Source organism: Nycticebus coucang, chromosome 21, assembly GCF_027406575.1.
Source record: "Nycticebus coucang isolate mNycCou1 chromosome 21, mNycCou1.pri, whole genome shotgun sequence".
NCBI classification, from domain to species: Eukaryota; Metazoa; Chordata; class Mammalia; order Primates; family Lorisidae; genus Nycticebus; species Nycticebus coucang.
Window position 1 is genome coordinate 38058667 of NC_069800.1, and position 21611 is coordinate 38080277.

A 21611-nucleotide genomic window follows, 5' to 3' on the forward strand; every position below is an offset into this window, starting at 1 on the left:
TACCTCCATGTAATCTCCCCATGTGGCTTGGGCTTCTTCACTGCATGGCAGTCTTGGGGCTATTGGCCTTTTAACATGGTCATTCAGGGTGACTTGGCCTTGGAAATCCTGTAACATCACTTCTGCTGCATTGTATTCATTACAAGTGGATTGTGAAGACCAGCTCAGTTTCAAGGGGAAAGAAATTTAAGGGAGAAATGTTAAAGAACTTGTGCCTATGTTCTATAATCATCACAACCTATGGAGGTTTTAGGGCACAGCTTAAACATCGTCTCCTAGTGACTGCACCCTGCTCCATACCTCCTTTGAGTTTCCCCCCGACTCACTGTCCATTGTATCAAAACATTTCCACTTCAGGTAGAGCACAGTGCCTCATGCCTGTAATTTTAGCACTTTGGGAGGCCAAGGTGGGAGGATGGCTAGAGGCCAAAACCAGCCTGGGCAAGGCCCTGTCTCTATAAAAAAAATTCAAAAATTAACTGGGCACGGTGGCACATGCCTGAGGTGGGAGGATCACTTGAGCCCAGGAGTTTGCGGTTGCAGTGAGCTGTGATGATGCCACTGAACTCCAATTTGGGTGACAGAGTGAGATCCTATCTCAAAAAATTGCAATTCTAGCATTGTGGGCAGCTGAGATGGGCAGATTGCTTGAGCTCAGGAGTTCAAGACCAGCCTGAGCAAGAGCAAGACCCCATCTATAAAAAATAGGCATTGTGGCAGACGCCCATAGTCCCAGTTACTTGGAAGGCTAAGACAGGAGGATTACTTGAGCCCACTTTGAGATTGCTGTGAGCTATGAGGCCATAGCACTCTATAAGAGAAACAAAGCGAGACTGTCTCAAAAAAAAATTGCATTTTTTTATTCCTGTGTTTATGTGTTTTTCTCCTTAGAACTGTGAGCTCAGCACAAACCATGTTTGTTTTTTTCACTTCCATATACCCAGCATCTAGCACATGGACTGACCCTTAATAAATGTTTGCTGAATGGGTGGGTGAATGAGCCAAGGCTGAGAATCCACTGCAGAGCCATCCCTTCCTCATGAAGCATACTTACTAATTAAATTAAAATGTAAAAACTACATATGCTAAATGCCAGATAGTAATAAATACTATTAAGAAAAAGTGAAGTAGCTGGACTCAGTGGCTCAGGCCTGTAATCCTAGCACTTGGTCTGGGGCAGGTGGACTGCTTGTGCTCAGGAGTTCTGAGACCAGCCTGAGCAAGAGCAAGACCCTGTTTCTACTAAAAATAGAAAAACTAGGTGGGGGTTGTGGCGCACACCTGTACTCCCAGCTACTCGGGAGGCTGAGGCAACAGGATTGCTCAAGCCTAAGATTTTGAGATTGTTTTTTTTTTTTTAGAGACAGAGTTTCACTTTATGGCCCTTGGTAGAGTGCCATGGCATCATACAGCTCACAGCAACCTCCAACTCCTGGGCCCAAGCGATTCTCCTGCCTCAGCCTCCCGAGTAGCTGGGACTACAGGCGCCTGCCACAACGCCCGGCTATTTTTTGGTTGCAGTTCAGCCGGGGCCAGGTTTGAACCCGCCACCCTCGGTATATGGGGCCGGCGCCTTACCGACTGAGCCACAGGCGCCGCCCAGATTTTGAGATTGTTATGAGCTATGATGACATGGCACTCTACCCAGGGTGACAGAGAGAAGCTCTATGTAAAAAACAAAAATAAAAAAGAAAAGAAGCAAAGTAAGGAAATAATGTGAGGAGGGTAGTATTTTATAAGGATGGTCAGGGAAGACATCTTTGAGGTGGTTAACACAGGAGCTGAGACCTTAAAAGAAGTTGGTCTGGGATATCTGAGGAAAGAGCATTGTAAGCAGAGGGAATAGCATGTGCAAAGGGCCTGAAGTAGGGTGTGCTTGGCAGTTCTGAGGAACAGCACGGAGGCCAGTGTGCTGGAGTGTCATAAGAGAAGGAAAAAGTATGACGTGGCACCCATAGCTCAGCAGTTAGGGCGCCGGTCACATGCACCGGGGCTGGTGGGTTTGAACCCGGCCTGAGCCTGCTAAACAAACAAAAAAATAGCCAGGCGTTGTGGCGGGCACCTATAGTCCCAGTTACTTGGGAGACCAAGGCAAAAGGATCACTTAAGCCCAAGAGTTTGATGTTGCTGTGAGCTGTGACGCCACCGCACCTACTGAGCGTGACATAGTGAGACTCTGTCTCAAAAAAAAAAAAAAGAAAGAAAGAAAGAAAAGAAGAAAAGAAAAGTGGTCCAAGATGTGTCCCAGAGCAGTTTATATGGCTCCAAAGGATACTGAGGACTTGGGCATTTGCTGAAAAGGGAACCATGGGAGGGCTTTGTACAGAGGTAGATCACGGTCTGATTTACATAATAGTTTAAGCAGACCACTCTAGCTGCTGTGTGAACAGTAAGACTAAGTGGGAAAAAGGAGAAAGAAAGGCCAGTGAGAAGGCTGGTGCCCTATACCAGGTGAGAGATGGTGAAGGCTGAAACAGGAGTGTGGCCATGGAAGATGTGAAGAGTGACAGGACACAGGACATTTTTCAAAGGTAGAGGCAACAGGATATAAGGGATATAAAGCTATGAGGAAAAGAGGAGACTAGGATGCCTGAAGGGTCTGGCCTTTAATTCCACGTCGGCTGCACAGATGTGGAGTAGGGCACCAGGCCTGGGAGCACTGTGGAAACAGGAATTCATTTTCTAAAAAGCCAGGTGTGATGGGACAGGCCTGTAATCCTAGCTACTGGGGGTAGGCTAAGGTGGAAGGATTGCTTAAGCCAGGAGTTCAAGATCAGCCTGGGTACCACCATCTCAAACAAACAAACAAGCCAAACAAACAAAAAAAGCAAGGCCAGCCCAGGCACGGTGGCTCAAGCCTGTAATCCTAATACTATAGGAAGCTGAGCAGACAGAGTGCTTGAGCTCAGGAGTTCGAGACCAGCCTGAGCAAGAGCAAGACCCCATCTCTACTAAAAATAGAAAAACAGGCAAGAAGATCTCTTGAGCCCAAGAGTTGCTGTGAGGTATGATGATGCCACGGCACTCTACTTAGGGCAACAAAGAGAGATTCTGTCTCAAAAAAAAAATTCATTTTCTGGCATGTCAAGTTTGAGTTGCCCATTAGACATCCCAGTGGAGGTAACAGGAAGGCAGGCAGTCTGGCAATGTCAAGGATAGAGAAGTAGGTTTGAGAATCTCAGCTGTGATAAACAGGATTCTAAGATGGTCCCTGAGATTTCCAGTACCTGATACACATGGCCTGCACGAGCAACTTCCCACCTGCGGGTGAGGCTAGTATGATAGCTGTCACTCTTAGGATTAGCCTGAAGGATTTTTGCAAATAAACTTACAGTTCCAAATTAGTTGATTTTTAGTTAACCAAAAGGCAGATTTTGCTGGGTACCTGACCTTACTGAAGTGCTTTTTTTTTGGAGATAGACTCAAGCTGTCGCCCTGGGTAGAATGCCATGGCATCATAGCTCACAGCAACCTCCAACTCGGGCTCAAGCAATCATCTTTCCTCAGTTTTTCTATTTTTAGTAGAGACGGAGGGTCTCGCTTTTGCTCAGGCTGGTCTTAAACTTGTAAGCTCAAGCAACCCACACGCCATGGCCTCCCAGAGTGCTAGGATTACAGGCATAAACCACTGCGCCCGTCTGAAGTGCCTTTTTAAAAAAGCTTAAACCTTCCCTGAACTAAGTGACTCCAAGAAGTAGTAAGATCCTCCTTTAGGCCTTGACAAAATAAGTTGCAATATTGTGTGAGGGTTGAGGAGACCCTGCAGGGGGCATGCGGCAAGAAACTGTGAGCAGCTTTTAGAGAACAAGGACATACCTCCATCCTGTAATCAAAAGGAACTGAATTCTGTCCACAAACATGTGAATTTGGGAAAGGATGCTAAGCTCAGAAAAACCAAAAAAAAAAAAAAAAAAAAAACAGGGCCAGCTCACACCTGTAATCCTAGCACTCTGGGAAGCTGAGGTGGATGGACTGCCTGAACTCAGGAGTTCCAGACCACCAGAGCAATAGTGAGATCCTGTCTCTAAAAATAACCGGGTGCTGTGGCAAGCACCTATAGTCCCAATGCTTTGGGAGGCTGAGGCAAGAGGATCGCTTGAGCCGCCCAGAAGTTTAAGGTTGCTGTGAGCTATGATGGTACAGCACTCTACTGTGGGCGACAAAGTGAGACTGTATCTTGGAAAACAAACAAACCCATAAAACAAAAAAACAGGCAAGTGGGCCAACACTTGGTTGCTGCCTTGAGAACTCCAGCAGAGACCCAGATAAGGCATGCCTAAATTCCTGACCCGTGGAGACTGAAACAATAAATGCATATTGTCTGAAACTGCCAAGTTTGTGGCAATTTGTTATGCAGGAATAGAAGATAACCAACATATCAGCATGTGGGTGTTTTAAAAGCCTTGTAACCAAGATGGTTCAAACCACCCAGGCAAGGGACATGACCCAGCAGTCAATACTGCAAGAACTGAGTGAGACTGGAGTGGGAAACACCCTGATCCCCACCCCCAACTGCACAGAACCTGAGTTCTACTCTTCTCAGCCACTAGGTGTCCCCAGAGTTCCCATAGGCAGGTGTCTCCCCACCTTTCATATCGGCTTCTGAAATGGAAGAAACCAAAATGAGACCGCCCCTCTTCTGGTCCTCTTGCCCTCCCCGACTTTATATACGGGGCAACTGCGGCCAGCAAAGAGGGAGAACCCTGACCAAGGTCCCACAGCTCCAGCACCATCTCAGGTCTCCCCGCCCTTGTCTCCCTCCCAGGCCATTCTGAAGGACGAACCCAGATGATCACCTTCTCCCTCCCTCCCTCCTGCTTTTTACCAGGGGAGGGATTGTGAGAAAGGCATCAGCAGAGATGCTGACAGGTATAGACTAGGAAAGGGTGCAGCCATGCCCTTTCATCAGAGCTAGTGAAGGGAAGAGACTTCTGAGACTGCGGGCTACCCAAAGGGAGGGGCCTAGCAGTAACTGGGCCAGGGACCCTCTGTCCCACCCCTTGAGTCCTCCACTGCAGATGAGGCTTCTCCAGAAGCAGACACAGAGACTGAGTTTGGGCTGCAAGATGTTTATTAGGGATGAATACCTGTGAAAAGAAGAGGAAGCAGGAATGGGCACAGGAAAAAGGCAAACTGTGCTGTAGGCCTGACAATGCCCCTGGCTGCCCTGGTAAGTGAGGGCTGAGGACCTGCCCCAAGTACTGCCTGTCAGTGTCCATCCCACATGGGAGTGCAGAGGCCAGGTGCTCCTACCATGCCTTGCTCAGACACCAGACACTGCCCAGGGAAGGGAAGGGCGTGGCCTAGGGCAAAGTGGCTCTCTGCAGCTGAGGAAGTCCTTCCTTGAAAGGGCCTTCTAAGTGGCACATACCCTGTCTCCCATGCCTTCTCAACTCTACTTCTTCTTATAGTTTTTTTATTTTTTGACAGCTTGCTTCCAACCAGAGCCTGAGAGGAAGCTGTCACTGTCACCCCACACTCAGCCTTGGCTCTTACTGGGAAAACAGAGGCTTTGTCCCAGCTTAGGAATTCACTGGATCTGGGAGAAGAAGAATTAGGGGGACAAAAGAGGGGAAAGCCTTGGTCTCACTTTCCAAAATACAATGGTCAGAGACTCAAAAGACAGGAATTGTGGCTTCCACTGCTCTTCGGTCATTTAAAAAATCAATGTGTGCCAGGCACTGGGGCCAACCCTGCCACCCAGGCCTACCACCACCTGCAGATTCAGAGACAGCACCCTGAAGTTAACACTTCAGCAGGAGGCAGAACCAAGTTTCTGGGCCCTGTCTTTGACCTTGGCTGCTTACACTACCTACAGGCCCTTCTGTAAGCTGCTTCACCACCTGGCTGTTTCCTCCTCTGGACAATGGAGTAATAAATTTTATGGAGCACCTTGTTAAATGCCTCTCACCTCAAACATTTCATCCTGTGAAGCAGGTACTATCATCCCCATGTTACACATATGGAAAGAAGAGTTGGGACAAAGTTAATTTGCTCAAGGTCACATAGAAGTTCGGTGGTGGAGCTGGACTTTGAGCCCAGTGTGGCCCAACCCTGCTTCTTAATCCTCATGAAGGGCAGAGTCAAGCTGGCCCCCTTGGACCAGACCTGCCTGCACATTTGTTTCATGTGGCCCACAGAGATTTAAAAATATTTGAGTCAGCTTTCATTTGGAAATTAAGATGACTCATAAACATCCCTATCTCTAGCTTCTCTTGAACAATCTGGCTGTCTGGCCACTGTGAACGGCATTCCCACAGGATCATCATGCCATTGTCCACTCAGACTCATTTGTTTATGGCCCCTACAGGGGGTGAATTTGCTACCCTTAATGAAGGTTAAGGAGTCCTGAGACAGAGACCTAGAGAGGCCAGCTTGCCCTGGGACAGCTTGGACCTAAACCATATGAACTTGAATCTGGCCAACTTTTTGGGGAAGACTGAGGAAAAGCACAGACATGCAGAACCACAGGGCAAGGTCGGGGCAAATACACTTTATTCAGTCCTGGCATCAGACTGGCGGAAGTCCTGCTGTGGGTGCCAGCGCCCCAGACGGAGGGACCCCTCCCCTTAGCTACGAGACTAGTTCTCCAAGACCACAGACAGTGACATCTTTTCACTCACATGACGTTTTCTGTTTTTTTCAATGTCTTTTTGTTGTTGTTTTTCTTAAAAAAAAAAAAAAAAGAGAGAGAGAGAGAGAGAAAGAAAGAGAGAAAGAAAGAGCGCAAGAAAGGCCCAGAGCCGGAGCACCAAGCTTAAAGGAGGCAGCTGGTGGCTTTTGTCAGCGACGGGAACGCGTGGGGCAGAGACCTGCAGAGACCCTGGGCAGGGGTCCCGGAGGACTCTGGGACCGTTTGTTCCTGAGATTTGTGTGTGTGAATGAGTGTGTGTGGACCACCCAGGAGGGTGAACACACGCCGGTGAGATACAGGTAGTGAGGGCAAAGGGGGTGTGGGGAGGCCGGAGGGACGGGGCTTGAGTGAGGAGATGCAGTCAGAGGGGTAACAGCATCAGGGGCAGGGATCCCCAGGGCACCCTGAACTGGACACAACTTCCTTACAGCAGCACTATGCCCATTTTTCACATGGAAAAGCTGAGGGGCAAACAGCCCATCAGTCTCATTGGCCCGGTTAATGAACTCTTCCTGTCACCCATGTACTATTATGTCTCAATCCCAAACCCCTAGCACCGATGTGCCTCAGTTTCTCCCGCTGAATACTGCCTGCAGCTGAGGGAATGAGGGTGGACATGGGAGACAGGAAGGGACTGAAGTTGAGAGGGCGCCTTGAGGTAACAGGGCACTTCCAGGAGGTGGGGAGGGAGCAGCAAAGGCCCTGTCCCCAAACTGGTAGGTGTCTTGGTTCTGAGTTTTCTTGGATAGTCCCTTTCTCTACTGACAATTCCAGAGAAAGACCCTACCCCCAAGTCCAAGTTGGGGAAAGAAAGGGACGTTCCTGAGGACCAAGATAGGCAGTAAAGGCAGTCAAGCCGTCGGGAGGGGAGGGGTGTGCGCGTAGATGTGGGTGACCCCATAGGGAAAAGGGGGTATGCCATTTGGAAAAGTTCCAGGCCCAAACCAACACTTCAGAGCCAGCTAGTCTCTTTCTCCTACTTCCAAGTGCTCCTCCCATTAAGGCAGCGACGCCCCGTCGGGTCGAGAGGAAGCCATGGGGTTTCAGATCAAAGGATTTCTCAGGATCTTCCTACACTTGCCCCCCTTCTTCCCGGAGCAAGAGACAGAGACCGGCTGTTGGACTGGGACCAACCCCCTCCTCCCAAGAATTATTAAGCATGCGCAAGAAGAGGGTAGGTCCCAGAGGGGGGCGGGCCCTAACGCACCCGGGATAAAAGAGCGCGCCCCTCCCCCCCAGGAGGGGCGGGGCAAAGTAGGAGCGCGCGGTACAGCCCAGACGCATAGCCCCCCTAACCGAGAAGGCAGGCTGGGCTAGGGAGGAGAGAGTCAGGAACTGGGGGAGGGGGTGTGTCCTCCGGCCACGAGGAGGGGCGTGTGGAAATGGGGGAGGGGTGCAGGTCTGTAAGAGGATGGGAGGTGTATCGGAGGGGGGCTGGCTGCTGGTGGCTGTGCGGGAGGGGGCAACATGTAGAGGGGCAGGGATGTCAGGGAAAGGGTGGGGGTTGGGCAGCCTTGGGGTGTGTCTGCGGGGGAGGGGAATGTCTGGATTTGAGGGGGGATGGGCACGTCCAGGAGGGGGGAGGCTGCGCGGGAGATGGGGTGCCAGCCTCGGCCTCCGAGGGGCCCCAATACCTGATTCCTGTATGTAAACAGCTGGTTTGGGGGCGTGCGCGCCCCGCTGACGGTGGGCTCAGTAGGTGAAAACCAGGTCGGCGATGCTAGACGGGCGCCAGTCCCCTGCGATCATCTCGGTAACCTCGGGGGTGCAGTAGTCCGGGAACTCGAAGTGCGAAGTGCCCGATGGGGGCGGCAGGTCTGGGTCGCGGTCCAGGGCGCTGCAGTCCAGGCCGGCGGGGCCCGGGGGCAGCCTGGACAGAAAGCCCATCGGCTCCTCCCCTGAGGCCACCGTCTCCTCTTCGCCTTCCTCTGCCGCTGCCGCCTCCTCCTCCTCTTCCTCTGGCTCCTCATCCTCCGACGGTATCGGGGAGGCGGCGGTGGCGGCCGCTCCCTCGCCCGACGGCCCTTGGGCACGCTCCGCTTGTCCCCGGGCAGCCCGTCCCGCCGGGACCATCCTCCATAGCTCCCGCCCGGGGGTCTCCACCAAGCGTACTTCCAGCAGCTCCTCGTCGTCGTCGTCCTCTTCGTCCTCTGGTGCCGCCGCGCTGCCCCCCAAAGGCCCTCCTGCGGCTCGGCGGCCCCCGCGGCCGGGAAGCTGTGGCCCGGACTTGAGCCTGCTGCCGCCGCCGCCGCCGGGGGGGCGGGGCCGCGCCTTGGCGGGCGCCCCCTTGCTCTTTTTGCGCGGCCGATACTTGTAGTCCGGGTAATCCGCCATGTGCTTAAGGCGCAGCCGCTCCGCCTCCCGCACAAACGGGATCTTCTCAGAGTCCTGCAGCAGCTGCCAGCGGCGGCCCAGGCGCTTGGAGATCTCCGCGTTGTGCATGTCGGGCCACTGGTCCATGATCTTCCGCCGCTCGTGCTGCGACCACACCATGAACGCGTTCATCGGCCTCTTGATGTGGCCACTCGGAGTCTTGCACCAGCCAGGCTCACGCGCCCCCTCCTCGGCCGGCCCGGGCCCCGGGGGCGGCGGCCCGCCGTCCCGTTTGGCCCTCGCGCCCCGCTGCTGCACCATCGCGCCTGGGCCCCGGGCCGCTAGACGCCGCCGGGGGCCGTCCGCATCCTCCGCGGCTGGAGGTGGGGGAGGAGGCAGCGGCGACTGAGGGGCGGCCCCGCCCCGCGGCTCGGCCCGGCCCCTGCGAGCTGGGGAGCAAGGAGCTGAGTGCTCGGGCCCAATGGACGACTGGGGGGAGAAGGTCAGCGGCGCGGTCTCAGGCGGGCTCGGCGCGCCCCCGCCGCCTCCGGCAAGTTGCTCGCTGGCGCACACCACACATTGTTTTGCGGGGGCGGAGGAATCGCACCCCCTCACGCTCCTGCGGGCTCTTCTTGCAGCCTCGAGCTCCGCCGCGGCCCGCGCGCGCAGCTCCCCGCCCCGCCGCCGACGCCTTTCAGTGTCTTTCTCCCCGCGCGGCCCCGGCGGCGCGCGCGCCACCCCTCCCCCTCGCCGTCTGCGGGCCGCTGCGGCGCGCGCGGGGCCGCCCCGTGTAAACACCGAGGTGCCCGCTTGGGCTGCGGCCGGGCCACGCCTCGCACCCAGGCGGTGCGTCACCCGTTGCTGGGCAGAGAACCCGGTATTTGCATCTCCCAATCGCTGGCCGCGGGAGCTGGGCGGGGCTCGGGCTGCAGGGCTAACCGGTCTCTGGGCTGGGATTGGGGGAGACGGATGAGATCGGTTTCTTTTCTTAGGCTGGAAGGAGGGTAGGGGACGCCGAGCATGCTTCCCATCTGGTTCTGGAAGCTTGCCCGGGATCCTATTTGCCTTTGAAATTTTAGCTTATTCTGTGACACCTGCCGTCAGGTAGGGTTTCCACCCCTCCTCTTTTGGGGGTGTCTTTCCGGGCCGTCCCAGAAGAGGATTTGGGGGAGACCAAGACTCTGGAAGGCTTAAGGGGACAGACTCACGTTGTCATAGATGTTACTCCCACCTAGCCACATACGGGCTCAAATGGTTTTGGACCCAACCAACGAATCACTTTCATATGTACACTATGTTTTATTTCGTGTGAGGCACCACAAGAATCTTTAGATAAGGGAAAAGGACGACCACTTTACAAATATGAAACGAGAACACGCAGACTAGAACCCGGTTTCTAGGCTAGCACACTGAGGGGGCGGGACACCAAGACAAGCGTCCTGAGCAGGGCAGACTTCCCGCTTTTCACAAGCCTCGGGCGAAATTCGAGGATGCGTGAGTGCCCGATTACCAGATCCTACCCAACCCGCTGACTGCTGGGTGCCCGCCTTGGGCGCGTCCCTCGTCTCGGGTCTGGAGTAGCCAGAAGGGGCAGGGGCGGAGTCAGATCCGGGGGCGTGGCCGGGTTGCAGGCGCTGGGCGCGTGGCGGGGAGGGGCCGAGCGCTCGGGGCTCACCACGTGTGAGCCAGTTCGGGCGCCACCCGGCGTGTGCTGTCCCCGGGGGAGGTCACCTTCACGGTGTCGTGACCACAGGCGGTGGCCAGGAGCGCTAGGACTCCCCAAAACTGGGAGGGGTCAGGATTAGGGTCTGGAAGGTGGCAATTCTGCTGGGGTGTGGGGGCGCAGGGAACGCGCCTCTAGTGGTAGAGTTCATCCATCTCTGGGCCAGTGAAGGCGGAGAACTGACTCTGAGCAGGGAAGAAAGGCCCGGGTGCGGCTCCGCAGCGCGGGGGACGGGGGATGGGGTAGTAATTGGAGCATCCCTGATGGGAGGGGGCGACTCTTAAAGACCCAAGGAAGGAGTAAGCTCTGCTCCCACCCTAATGGTCCTTCTGCCTTGCTGGAACCCGAATTCAGGAAATCCCTACGTTTGAAACCTTTACAGCCGCAGCCTGGGCAGTTCTTTGCCCGATGGAGTCAGAGTTCCTGTGTTCATATCCTAGTGCTTCTTTTTGCTTATTCTTAAAATGAGAGATAATGCAGTTTCTCCCACATATGACTTATTCACAGATTAAATGGGATGATGGATGTAACACATCCCTGATAACCTGGTGACTGTTCAATAAAAGTTATCAGGGACTGGAATTCCCGGTATTTGCAGTGGTCACAAGCAAGGCAGAGATATCAACCTAATGAGAAAAAAAATGGCGAGGTGGGAATGGTTTTAACATTTCGCGAAAGGTATCAGAGTAGTGATTATGAGAAAATAAAAGCTCTCTTGAAACTTCTAACACCTTTACACTTTTTCCATTTAATGCTCCTTTCATCATTTTAGTGCTTATGGCCTCTCAAAGGTCTGTTCTTCACCCTCTAGCTGTTGCTGCTATTGTTGTTATTCCAGTGTATCTGAATAGTTCCTAACCTAATGCCAGATTGATTTGGACTAGGGTTTCCATCTTTATTCTCAGCAGGAAAAATAATATATTCATTATTCTACTACCCCTCCATCCCTTCTTCCATTCTTGCATGCACCATTAATAAACAAACAATTGTTAATACTCACCATTCCCTAGGTCCTGTGATGGACCCTGGGGAGCATATAGTTGCCAGGACATTAATGACAAGAAGGCATGGGAGTTCAGTTGAGGGAGATACTGGCTTCACTCTTCCTCCTACCCCTTCTTTGGCAGACATGCAGCATGAAATTCTGTCTGAATTCCCTGGGAAAGGAGACATTTAATTCAACAATTTTTGAACACCTAGTATATGCCAGGCACTGAACTTGGAACTAGGGCTACTGGGTTACAGCTGTGACCAAAACAGTCACTGTCCCTATTCTTGAGGAGCAATTTGAGGGCAACAGCAAACAGCAGGTAAACAAGATAATTTCAGAAGTAGCAAGTGCTCTGGTAAAACAAGGTAATGGTAGAGGAAGTGACTGGACAGATGGCATGATAGAGATTGGGGGTGGGTTTATGAGGAGGAGAAGGAGCCATCCATGCAAAGATCTTGGGGAAGAACATCCCAGGGAGAGGAAACAACAATTGCAAGGGACTAGAGATGGGGGTGAGGTTTTAAGAGATATTTAGGACATGGGAAAGCTCCAAGAGCAGGGAGTGTGGAGTGTACCTGAAAAACAGCATTGGTTTGTATTGAACTGAAGCTGGGGACAATGTGGTAATTGGGCCTTAGAAACCAATTCTAAGAATTTTCTGGTCTGTGGGTAACCAGGGAGTTTTCTTTTCTTTTTCTTTTTTTTTTTGCAGTTTTTGGCCGGGGCTGGGTTTGAACCCGCCACCTCCGGCAAATGGGGCCGGTGCCCTTCTCCGCAGGGAAGATTTCTTAGTTGCAGGGTGATACAAGAACTGTGTTTTAGGAAGATTAAGGAGCTTTATATGTTTTGGATAGATTGTAGGAGGGAAAATTGGAGGGGGAAAGATCAGCCATAAGTTTTGTTGTGTTTCAAAACTATGTCCACAACTTCTTTAATAGTCCTCCTTAAATAAACAAACAAAAAAACATTGGCTCCTGTAGCTTAGCAGCTAGGGTACCAGCAATATACACTGGCAGGTTCGAACCCAGCCCTGGCCTGCCAAACAACAATGATAACTACCCTGTTTTCCTGAAAATAAGACATCCTCCGAAAATAAGACCTATTTACAGGAAAGATAAGACATCCCCTGAAAATAAGACTTAGTGCGTCTTTGGGAGCACACCTTAAAATAAGACACTGTCTTATTTTCGGGGAAACAGGGTACAACCAAAAAAAAAAAAAGCCAGGTGTTGTGGTGGGGTCCTATAGTCCCAGCTACTTGGGAGGCTGAGGCAACAGAATCACTTAAGGCCAAGAGTTTGAGATTGCTGTGAGCTGTGATGCCATAGCACTCTAGGGAGGGTGACATAGTAAAACTCCATCTCAAAAAAAAAAGAACCTAGCTCTTCTTCTCCCATTAAGTGTGAACTGTACTTGGTGACTAGAATGTGGCAGAAGTGATGGTGTATGACATCTAAGATTAAGACGTAAAAGGCTTTATGGTTTTCTCCATGCTGCCTGTCTCATATGTATCATTTATTCTGGGGGAAGTCAGCTGCCATGTTGTGAGGACACTCAGGCAGTCTCATAGAGAGACCCAGGTGGCAAGGAACTAAAGCCTCCTGCCAATAGCCACGTGAGTGAGTGATCTGTCTTGGAATTGAAGCCTCTAGCCCCAGTCGAGCCTTCAGATGACTGCGGCCCTGGCTCAACCATCTTAAGGGCATGAACATGAGAGACCTTGAGCCAGAACCACCAACCAAACTCTTCCCAGACTGATGATCTACATAAACTGAGATGGTAAGTTTTTGCTTTGTTAAGCCTCTATGTTTGGGAATAATGTATTACACAGCAGTAGGTAACTAATACAAGATTATTTACCAACTGTTGAAGAGGAAAAAGTTTTCAGATCACAAAATGGTCATTGTGTAAAACTTCAAAAATATTGAAATTTAAGGGAAACAAACTATTTGTTGGGATTTATTGTACCGGATGCCAAGAAATGACCACTATTAACATTTTTTATTTTTTTGAGACAGAATCTCACTATGTCACCCTTGGTAGAGTGCTGTGGTGTCGGAACTCATAGCAACCTCAAACTCCAGGGCTTAAGCAATTCTCTTGCCTCAGCCTCCCAAGTAGCTGGGACTACAGGTGCCCACCACAACGCCCAGCTACCCTGTTTTCCCAAAAATAAGACATCCTCCGAAAATAAGACCTACTTACAGGAAAGATAAGACGTCCCCTGAAAATAAGACCTAACGCATCTTTGGGAGCACACCTTAAAATAAGACATTGTCTTATTTTTGGGGAAATAGGGTATTTTTGCTTGCAGCTATCATTGTTGTTTTAGCTGGCCTGGGCTGGGTTTGAACTTGCCAACCTTGGTGTATGTGGCTGACACCGTAACCACTGCGCTATGGGTGCTGAGCCAACAATTTTTTTTTTGTTGTTTTTGAGACAGCATACCACTTTGTCACACTCAGTAGAGTACCATGGCATCATAGCTCACAGCAGTCTCCAACTCTTAGGCTCAAGGATTGATTCTCTTGTCTCAGCCATCCAAGTAGCTGGGACTACAGGCTTCCTGCCACAATGCCCGGTTATTTTTTGAGACTGGGGTCTCACTCTTTTTTTTTTTTTTTTGTAGAGACAGAGTCTCACCGTACTGCCCTTGGGTAGAGTGCCGTGGCGTCACACAGTTCACAGCAACCTCCACTCTTGGGCTTACGGGATTCTCTTCCCTCAGCCTCCCAAGCAGCTGGGACTACAGGCGCCCGCCACAACGCCCGACTATTTTTCTGTTGCAGTGTGGCCGGGGCTGGGTTTGAACCCGCCACCCTTGGCATATGGGGCCGGCGTCCTACTCACTGAGCTACAGGAGCCGCCCTGGGGTCTCACTCTTGCTCAGGCTAGTCTCGAACCTGTGAGCTCAGGCAATCCACCTGCCTCAGCCTCCCAGAGTGCTATGATTACAGGTGTGAGCCACCACACCAGGCCCACTTTTAACATTTTGTTTGTATTTTTCTAATATTTTTTTTCCTCTCTACACTTTTTGTTGTTGGTGGTTCATTTGTTATAGAAACATAGTCTCTGGGTGGTGCCTGTGGCTCAAAGGAGTAGGGCACTGGTCCCATATGCCAGAGGTGGTGGGTTCAAACCCAGTCTGGGCCAAAAACTGAAACTTGAAAAAAAAAGAAACATAGTCTCTGTTGCCCAGGCTGGCGTGCAGTGGCATCCTCATAGCTCACTACCATCTCAAATTACTGGGGTTAGCATCCTTTTGTCCCAGCCTTGAGGTAGCTGGGTCTAGAGGCATATGCCACTACACCTGGCTAATTAAAAAAAAATTTTTTTTTTTTGTAGAGGTAGGGTCTGGCTATGTGGCTCAGGCTGATCTTGAACTACTAGCCTTAAGCAGTCCGTCTGCCTATGCCTCCCAAAGTGCCAAGGTTACAGGCATGAATCTCCATGCCCTGCCTCTTTGCATATTTATTATCTAGCTAATTTCATCTTGTCTCCTGTAGTTGTCATTTAATATTATAGCTTAAGCATTTTTCTTTTTTTTTTTCTTGTTAGAGACAGAGTCTCACTTTATTGCCCTCAGTAGGGTGCTATAGCGTCACAGCTCACAGCAACCTCCAACTCCTGGGCTTAGCCAATTCTCTTGCCTCAGCCTCCCAAGTAGCTGGGACTACAGGTGCCCACCACAACGCCTGGCTATTTTTTTGTTGCAGTTTGGCTGGAGCCAGGTTTGAACCTGCCACCCTTGGTATATGGGGCTGGCGTCCTACCCACTGAGCCACAGGAACCGCCCCTTAAGCATTTTTCTAATGTGACTGCAGTCTTCATAAGCATAGATTTTCCCAAGTAAATATGTTTATAAATTTATTTGTCAAGCCATTTTTTAGGGGGTTGATTATGAAAACCTTCATATTAAGGCCTATTAATATTTTCTTTATCAAAGTGTATTTTTTATTATTGTAAAAAGTGATAAAGTTTAGTGATAAAATGTCAAGCTATACTGAATTATATAAAGTAAAAAGTGAAGATCCATATAATAGGAAAAGGGCATTATTTTCAATAAATTTTAAATTTTAATATAAATTACCAGAAATTTGAATTCTTATAAACACATCCACACATAAATAGTATTTTTATACCAGTGGAATAGTACTGTATGTTATTTCTAGTAGTCTGCTTTTTTCTTTCTCTTTCCATGTAACACATAAGACTTCTTCGGGTCTGCTTAGTATTTGTTATATGGATATGCTATAATTGATTCTATCAGTCCCTTCTTGAAAGAAATTTAAATTATTTTCCTCTTAGAAACAATTATGGCAGCAAACATTTATGTACATAGATTTTTGTGTACTTGTCTATTATTTCCTTAGGATCGATTTACAGAAAGAGCCACAGCAATCTAAAGATAATACACATTTAAACTGGATGTTCTTCAAACACAATAGGCTTGGGCCTACCTCAGGACTTTTGTTTGTGCTATCTCCTCTGCCTGGAACACTTTTCTTTTCTTTTTTGAGACAGAGCCTCAAGCTGTCGCTCTGGGTAGAATGCCGTGGCATCACAGTTCACAGCAACCTCCAACTCCTGGGCTCAAGCGATTCTCCTGCCTGTGCCTCCCAAGTAGCTGGAACTACAGGTGCCTGCCACAACACCTGGCTATTTTTGGTTGCAGCTGTCATTGTTGTTTGGTGGGCCTGGGCTGTATTCGAACCTGCCAGCTCAGGTGTATGTGACTGGGGCCTTAGCAGCTTGAGCCATAGGCGCCGAGCCTGCCTGGAACACTTTTTAGCCCCATCCTCATGTGGCTGATGAATCTCCTCCTCATTTAAGCCTTAGCTCCAATGGGCTCCCCAGAGGGGTCTGCCCTGACTGCTTTCTGACACTGTCTACCCACTCCCCCCATCTCAAGTGCACAGACTTGCTTAGTCTATGACATTATTGTCCATATTTGGCTCACTTTATGTTGGTGTGTATTTTCTTTTTTTTTTTTGTATAACATAATAAAAACCTATAAAGTCAGCATCTCAACACAAGGACTGGAACATTGAAAATAACTTATTTTCCCTTATGAACTTCTTTGCCATCATAATCCCTACCTTCCCTCACCTAATATAATATCTATCCTGAATCTCCCTGAACCCTTTTTTTTTTCAGACACAGTGTCTCACTTTGTCACTTGGGCTAGTGTGCAGTGGCAAGATCATAGCTCTCTGTAACCTCAAATTCCTGGGCTCAAGTGATCCTCCAGCTTCAGCTCCTACATAGCTGGGACTACAGGGGAGTGCCACTACACATGGCTAATTTTTATTATTTATTTATTTAAGACAGAGTAAGACTCTGTCTCAAAAAACAAAACAAAACAAACAAAATAAGAGCCAATTTCTATATTAAATATTGGTAAAACATCAAATTTGGAAAACAATTTTGGTAAGCTAACAATGTAATATAATAATATAATTTATTAAGTTATAAATTTGCAGTTAACACACTTTATAGTTTATTCTTTGTTTTTGCCATGTTAAAATTTTAAATACAAAAGTTTCAAGTGGTTACATAAAAGGACAGGATTGAAGCAACTCTTGTTCTGGTTCCTCAACTTCAAAGTCATTGCTATCATTATTTATTCTGGATTTATCGTTTAAACACAGATATATTCATACCAAAGCTCTGGAGACATGACTGTGCAGGAAACAAGCTTAAAAAAATTCTGAACTGTTATGAACTTAGTCTCAAAACGATGTGTGTAGTCCGGGCACAGTGGCTCGTGCCTGTAATCCTGCACTCTGGGAAGCCAAGGAGGGTGGATTGCTTGAGCTCAGGAGTTGGAGATTAGCTGAGCAAGAGGATACCCTGTCTCTAACCATATTCTCATGGCTGTAGTCTCAGCACTTTGGGAGGCTGAAGCAAGATGATCACTTGAGCCCAAGAGTTTGAGGTTGCTGTGAGCTATGACACTGGGGCACTCTACAGAGGACAACAAAATAAGACTCTGTCTCAAAAAAATATATATAAGCTATAATTGTAGCTGAGTCTTGTTAGGGCTGACTGCATAACTAAGAGTGCTCTGAATTAACTTTCTTATAGAATGTAATGTTTATTAGCACACAAGTAATTAGTGCTGATTTGAAGCTTATAAATATATTATCTAACTCAAGTTAGACCAACAGTCTTGGTGCCTGTGGCTCAAGCGGCTAAGGCGCCAGCCACATACACCTGAGCTGACAGGTTCGAATCCAGCCCGAGCCCGCCAAACAACAATGAGGCTACAACCAAAAAATAGCTGGGCGTTGTGGTGGGCGCCTGTGGTCCCAGCTACTTGGGAGGCGGAGCCAGGAGAATCGCTTGAGCCCAGGAGTTGGAGTTGCTGTGAGCTGCGATGCCATAGCACTCTACCCAGGCTGACAACTTGAGGCTCTGTCTCAAAAAAAAAAAAAAAAAAAAAGTTAGACCAACAACTTGAGCTTCTTTGGGGAGGAATATTTTATCACTGCCATTGTTTACAATTGTGGGTATACGGTGGTAATGAAAAGCAGACCAACTTTCAACTGGTTTTATTATTGCTTTTAAATTATCTGCAGATGATACACTCCCTTATTGCCTGCACAGCCCACTTGCTACACTACTGCAGAGTACTCAGCAACTTTTGCAATTAACCCTTCAATTGTGCAGGCTGGAAGCTCTAGGAAGTCAAAGGACATACCTGGTTTCTACTCTGATAATTGTATTCCCAGCACCTAGGAGAGCCTGCACAGTGTACACTCTTAATTATACCCCATTCAGTGAAGGCAGGAAGAAGCCAACTCAGGTGTGGACGTGCCATTGTAGGCACCAGCATAAACCCCACCTATTTCAACTGTGTATAGCTCTAAAATACCCATCTGCCAACTAGGATGGTCCTTGGAGACCTGCATAATGAAAAGAGAACAATAGGGACAGGTAGTTCACTTTTGATTTATCTAAATTTCTTCATTTAAAAAAATTTAGATGGCCTACCTGGGCGTGTGGTGGGCACCTATAGTCCCAGCTACTTGGGAGGCTGAGGCAGAAGGATGACTTAAGCCCCAGAGTTTGAAGTTGCTGTGAGCTGTGACACCACAGCACTTTACTGAGGGTGGTATGGTGAGACTCAGTCTCAAAAGAAAAAAAATGTTTTTTTTTTAGATGGCTGAGCATGGTAGCTCACACCTGTAATCGTAGCACTTTGGGAGGCCGAGGCTGGTGGATCGTCTGAGCTCAGGAGTTTGAGACCAGACTGAGCAAAGAGAGACCTGTTTTTTTTTTTTAGAGACAGAGTCTCAACTTTGTTGTCCTTGGTAGAGTGCTATGGCATCACAGCTCACAGCAACCTCCAGCTCTTGGGCTTAGGTGATTCTCTTGCTTCAGCCTCCCGAGTAGCTGGGACTATAGGCGTCCTCCACAACGCCCGTCTATTTTTTATTTTTTAATTATTTTTTCTTGTTGCAGTTTAGCCAGGGCCAGGTTTGAACCCACCACTCTTGGTATATGGGGCCGGCGCCCTACTCACTGAGCCACAGGCGCCGCCCACGAGACCTGTTTTTATTAAAAATAGAAAAACTAGTGGATGTTGTGGCAGGCACCTGTAGTCCCAGCTACTCAGGAGGCTGAGACAAGAGGATGGGTTGAGCCCAGGAGTTTGAGGCTGCTGTGAGCTGTGGCCCCACGGCACTCTACCCAGAGTGACAGAGTGAGACTCTGTCTGAAAAAATAAATAAGTAAAATGAAATAAAATTTAGAAGTTTATGACAGTATATGCATGTGTGTGTCAAGGCCCTTTCTTTTTACTAAATAATAGTATAGAACTGCCCACAGGCTGTTGGGTACTTGAAGCGTCGCTAGTAAAAATTGAAATGTCCTCTAGTGCAAAATACACATTAGGTTTCACAGACTTAGTATAAAAAATGTAAAATACTACATTAATATTTTTTCTATTGATTACATGTTGAGATTATGTTTGGATATATTGGGTTAAATATTAAGTACATAAACATTAATTTCATCTCTCCTTCCCTTCCTTCCTTCTTTCTCTGCCTCCCCACCCCTGATTTCTTTCTTTTCCTTTTTTTTTTTTTGGTTTTTGGCCGGGGCTAGGTTTGAACCTGCCACCTCTGGCATATGGGACCGGCGCCCCACTCCTTAAGCCACAGGCGCCGCCCTCTTTTCCTTTTTTTAATATGACAACTGGAAAATTTAAAATTATACTTGTGCCTTGCATAATAGTTTTATTAGGTAACACTAATAAAATTGAGGCTTTACTTTTCTTTGTTTTGTTTTTTGTGATTTTTTTTTTTTTTTTTGGCCGGGGCTAGGTTTGAACCTGCCACCTCTGGCATATGGGACCGGCGCCCCACTCCTTAAGCCACAGGCGCCGCCCTCTTTTCCTTTTTTTAATATGACAACTGGAAAATTTAAAATTATACTTGTGCCTTGCATAATAGTTTTATTAGGTAACACTAATAAAATTGAGGCTTTACTTTTCTTTGTTTTGTTTTTTGTGATTTTTTTTTTTTTTTTTGGCTGGGGCTGGGTTTGAACCCGCCACCTCCGGCATATGGGACCAGCGCCTTACTCCTTGAGCCATAAGCGCTGCCGAGGCTTTACTTTTCATTCTACCTCTCTCTTTCCCTCCCTTCTTTCCTTTCCTTCCTTTCTTCCTTTCTTCCTTCTTTCAAGACATTACTTAGGTGAATTCTTAGGCTCAAGCAATCCCCTTTCCAACCTTCAGAGAAGTTGGGATTATAGATGTACACCACTGTGCCTGGCTGATGGATGTTTTTATTACCTTTACTTGGCAAAATTAAAAGGTGGGAATCTTTAGTCTGTTCCTGAATTTTAAAATTTGTTGTGTTTTTTTTTAGGTTCGGTGCCTGTAGCTAGGGCGTCAGCCACGTACACCGGAGCTTAGCCGGGTTTGAATCCAGCCTAGGCCTTCCAAACAATGACAACTACAACCAAAAAATAGCTGGGTGTTGTGGCGGGCACCTGTAGTCCCTGCTACTTGGGAGGCTGAGGCAAGAGAATTGCTTAAGCTGAAGAGTTGGAGGTTGCTGTGAGCTGTAACGCCATGGCACTCTACTCAGAGCAACAGCTTGAGACTCTGTCTCCAAAAATAAATAAATAAATAAATAAATAAATAAATAAATAAATAAAATTTGGGGGTTTTTTGGTAGGGGGAAGGAGGAAGGTTAGTTTTTAACCATTTCTGTGAAGTCCCAAAGTCTTACAAACCTTGACAGAATGCTGGGTTGCTAATCTATGAGATGTAGTTAATTTGTGACTCAGAGAAGCACGGGCTAAAATAACAGTGGACTCCTAGAGGTGGGTCAGAAATTAATCATGGAAATACCAGGGTTTTAAACAAAGTGTCCAGGATTTGAAATCAAACTTTATTTGTTCAATGAGTCCCTCAGGAGATACTTCAGCTAATTTTCCTCTGTTTTCCCATTTTCAAAATGGGAGTGCAGAATAGTTTAGGATGTGGGTCACAATGAGGGTTCACTGAGTGGCAGCTGTAACCAGTGACAAGAAAAATACCGTGGCTCGGTGGTTAGGGTGTGGGCCACGTGCACAAGGGCTGGTGGGTTCGAATACAGCCTGGGCCTGCCAAAACTACAATGACAACTACAACAACAACAAAAAAATAGCCCTGCGTTGCGACAGGGGCCTGTAGTCCCAGCTACTTGGGAGGCTGAAGCAAGAGAATCGCTTAAGCCCAAGAGTTTGAGATTGCTGTAAGCTATGATGCCATAGCACTCTACCAAGGGTGACATAATGAGACTTTGTCTCAAAAAAAAAATTTTTTTTTGTTTATTTAGACTTCAGAGTGTCAAAGCCACTATGTAGTCTTCCTCAAAAAATGGAATTTTTTCCCCCACGGATTAAGAGAAATAGATGTTTGAATATCGTACAGTTTTACTGTATTCTGAATC

General features: G+C 48.4%; 1 protein-coding gene and 1 long non-coding RNA gene across 2 annotated transcripts; one reads left to right on the forward strand and one right to left on the reverse strand.

Annotated features, from left to right (window-relative positions):
• Positions 1–6481: 6481 nt before the first annotated feature.
• SOX12 (SRY-box transcription factor 12) lies at positions 6482–9687 on the reverse strand. The gene has a single exon (XM_053574715.1). The coding sequence runs from the start codon at positions 9266–9268 to the stop codon at positions 8327–8329; it is 942 nt and encodes a 313-aa protein (XP_053430690.1). The 5' UTR covers positions 9269–9687; the 3' UTR covers positions 6482–8326.
• A 221-nt stretch (positions 9688–9908) lies between these two features.
• On the forward strand, positions 9909–20692 carry LOC128574080 (uncharacterized). The gene is made up of 3 exons (XR_008376611.1): positions 9909–10051; positions 13307–13440; positions 20541–20692. It is a non-coding gene; the product is annotated as an uncharacterized LOC128574080 (long non-coding RNA).
• Positions 20693–21611: the final 919 nt, after the last annotated feature.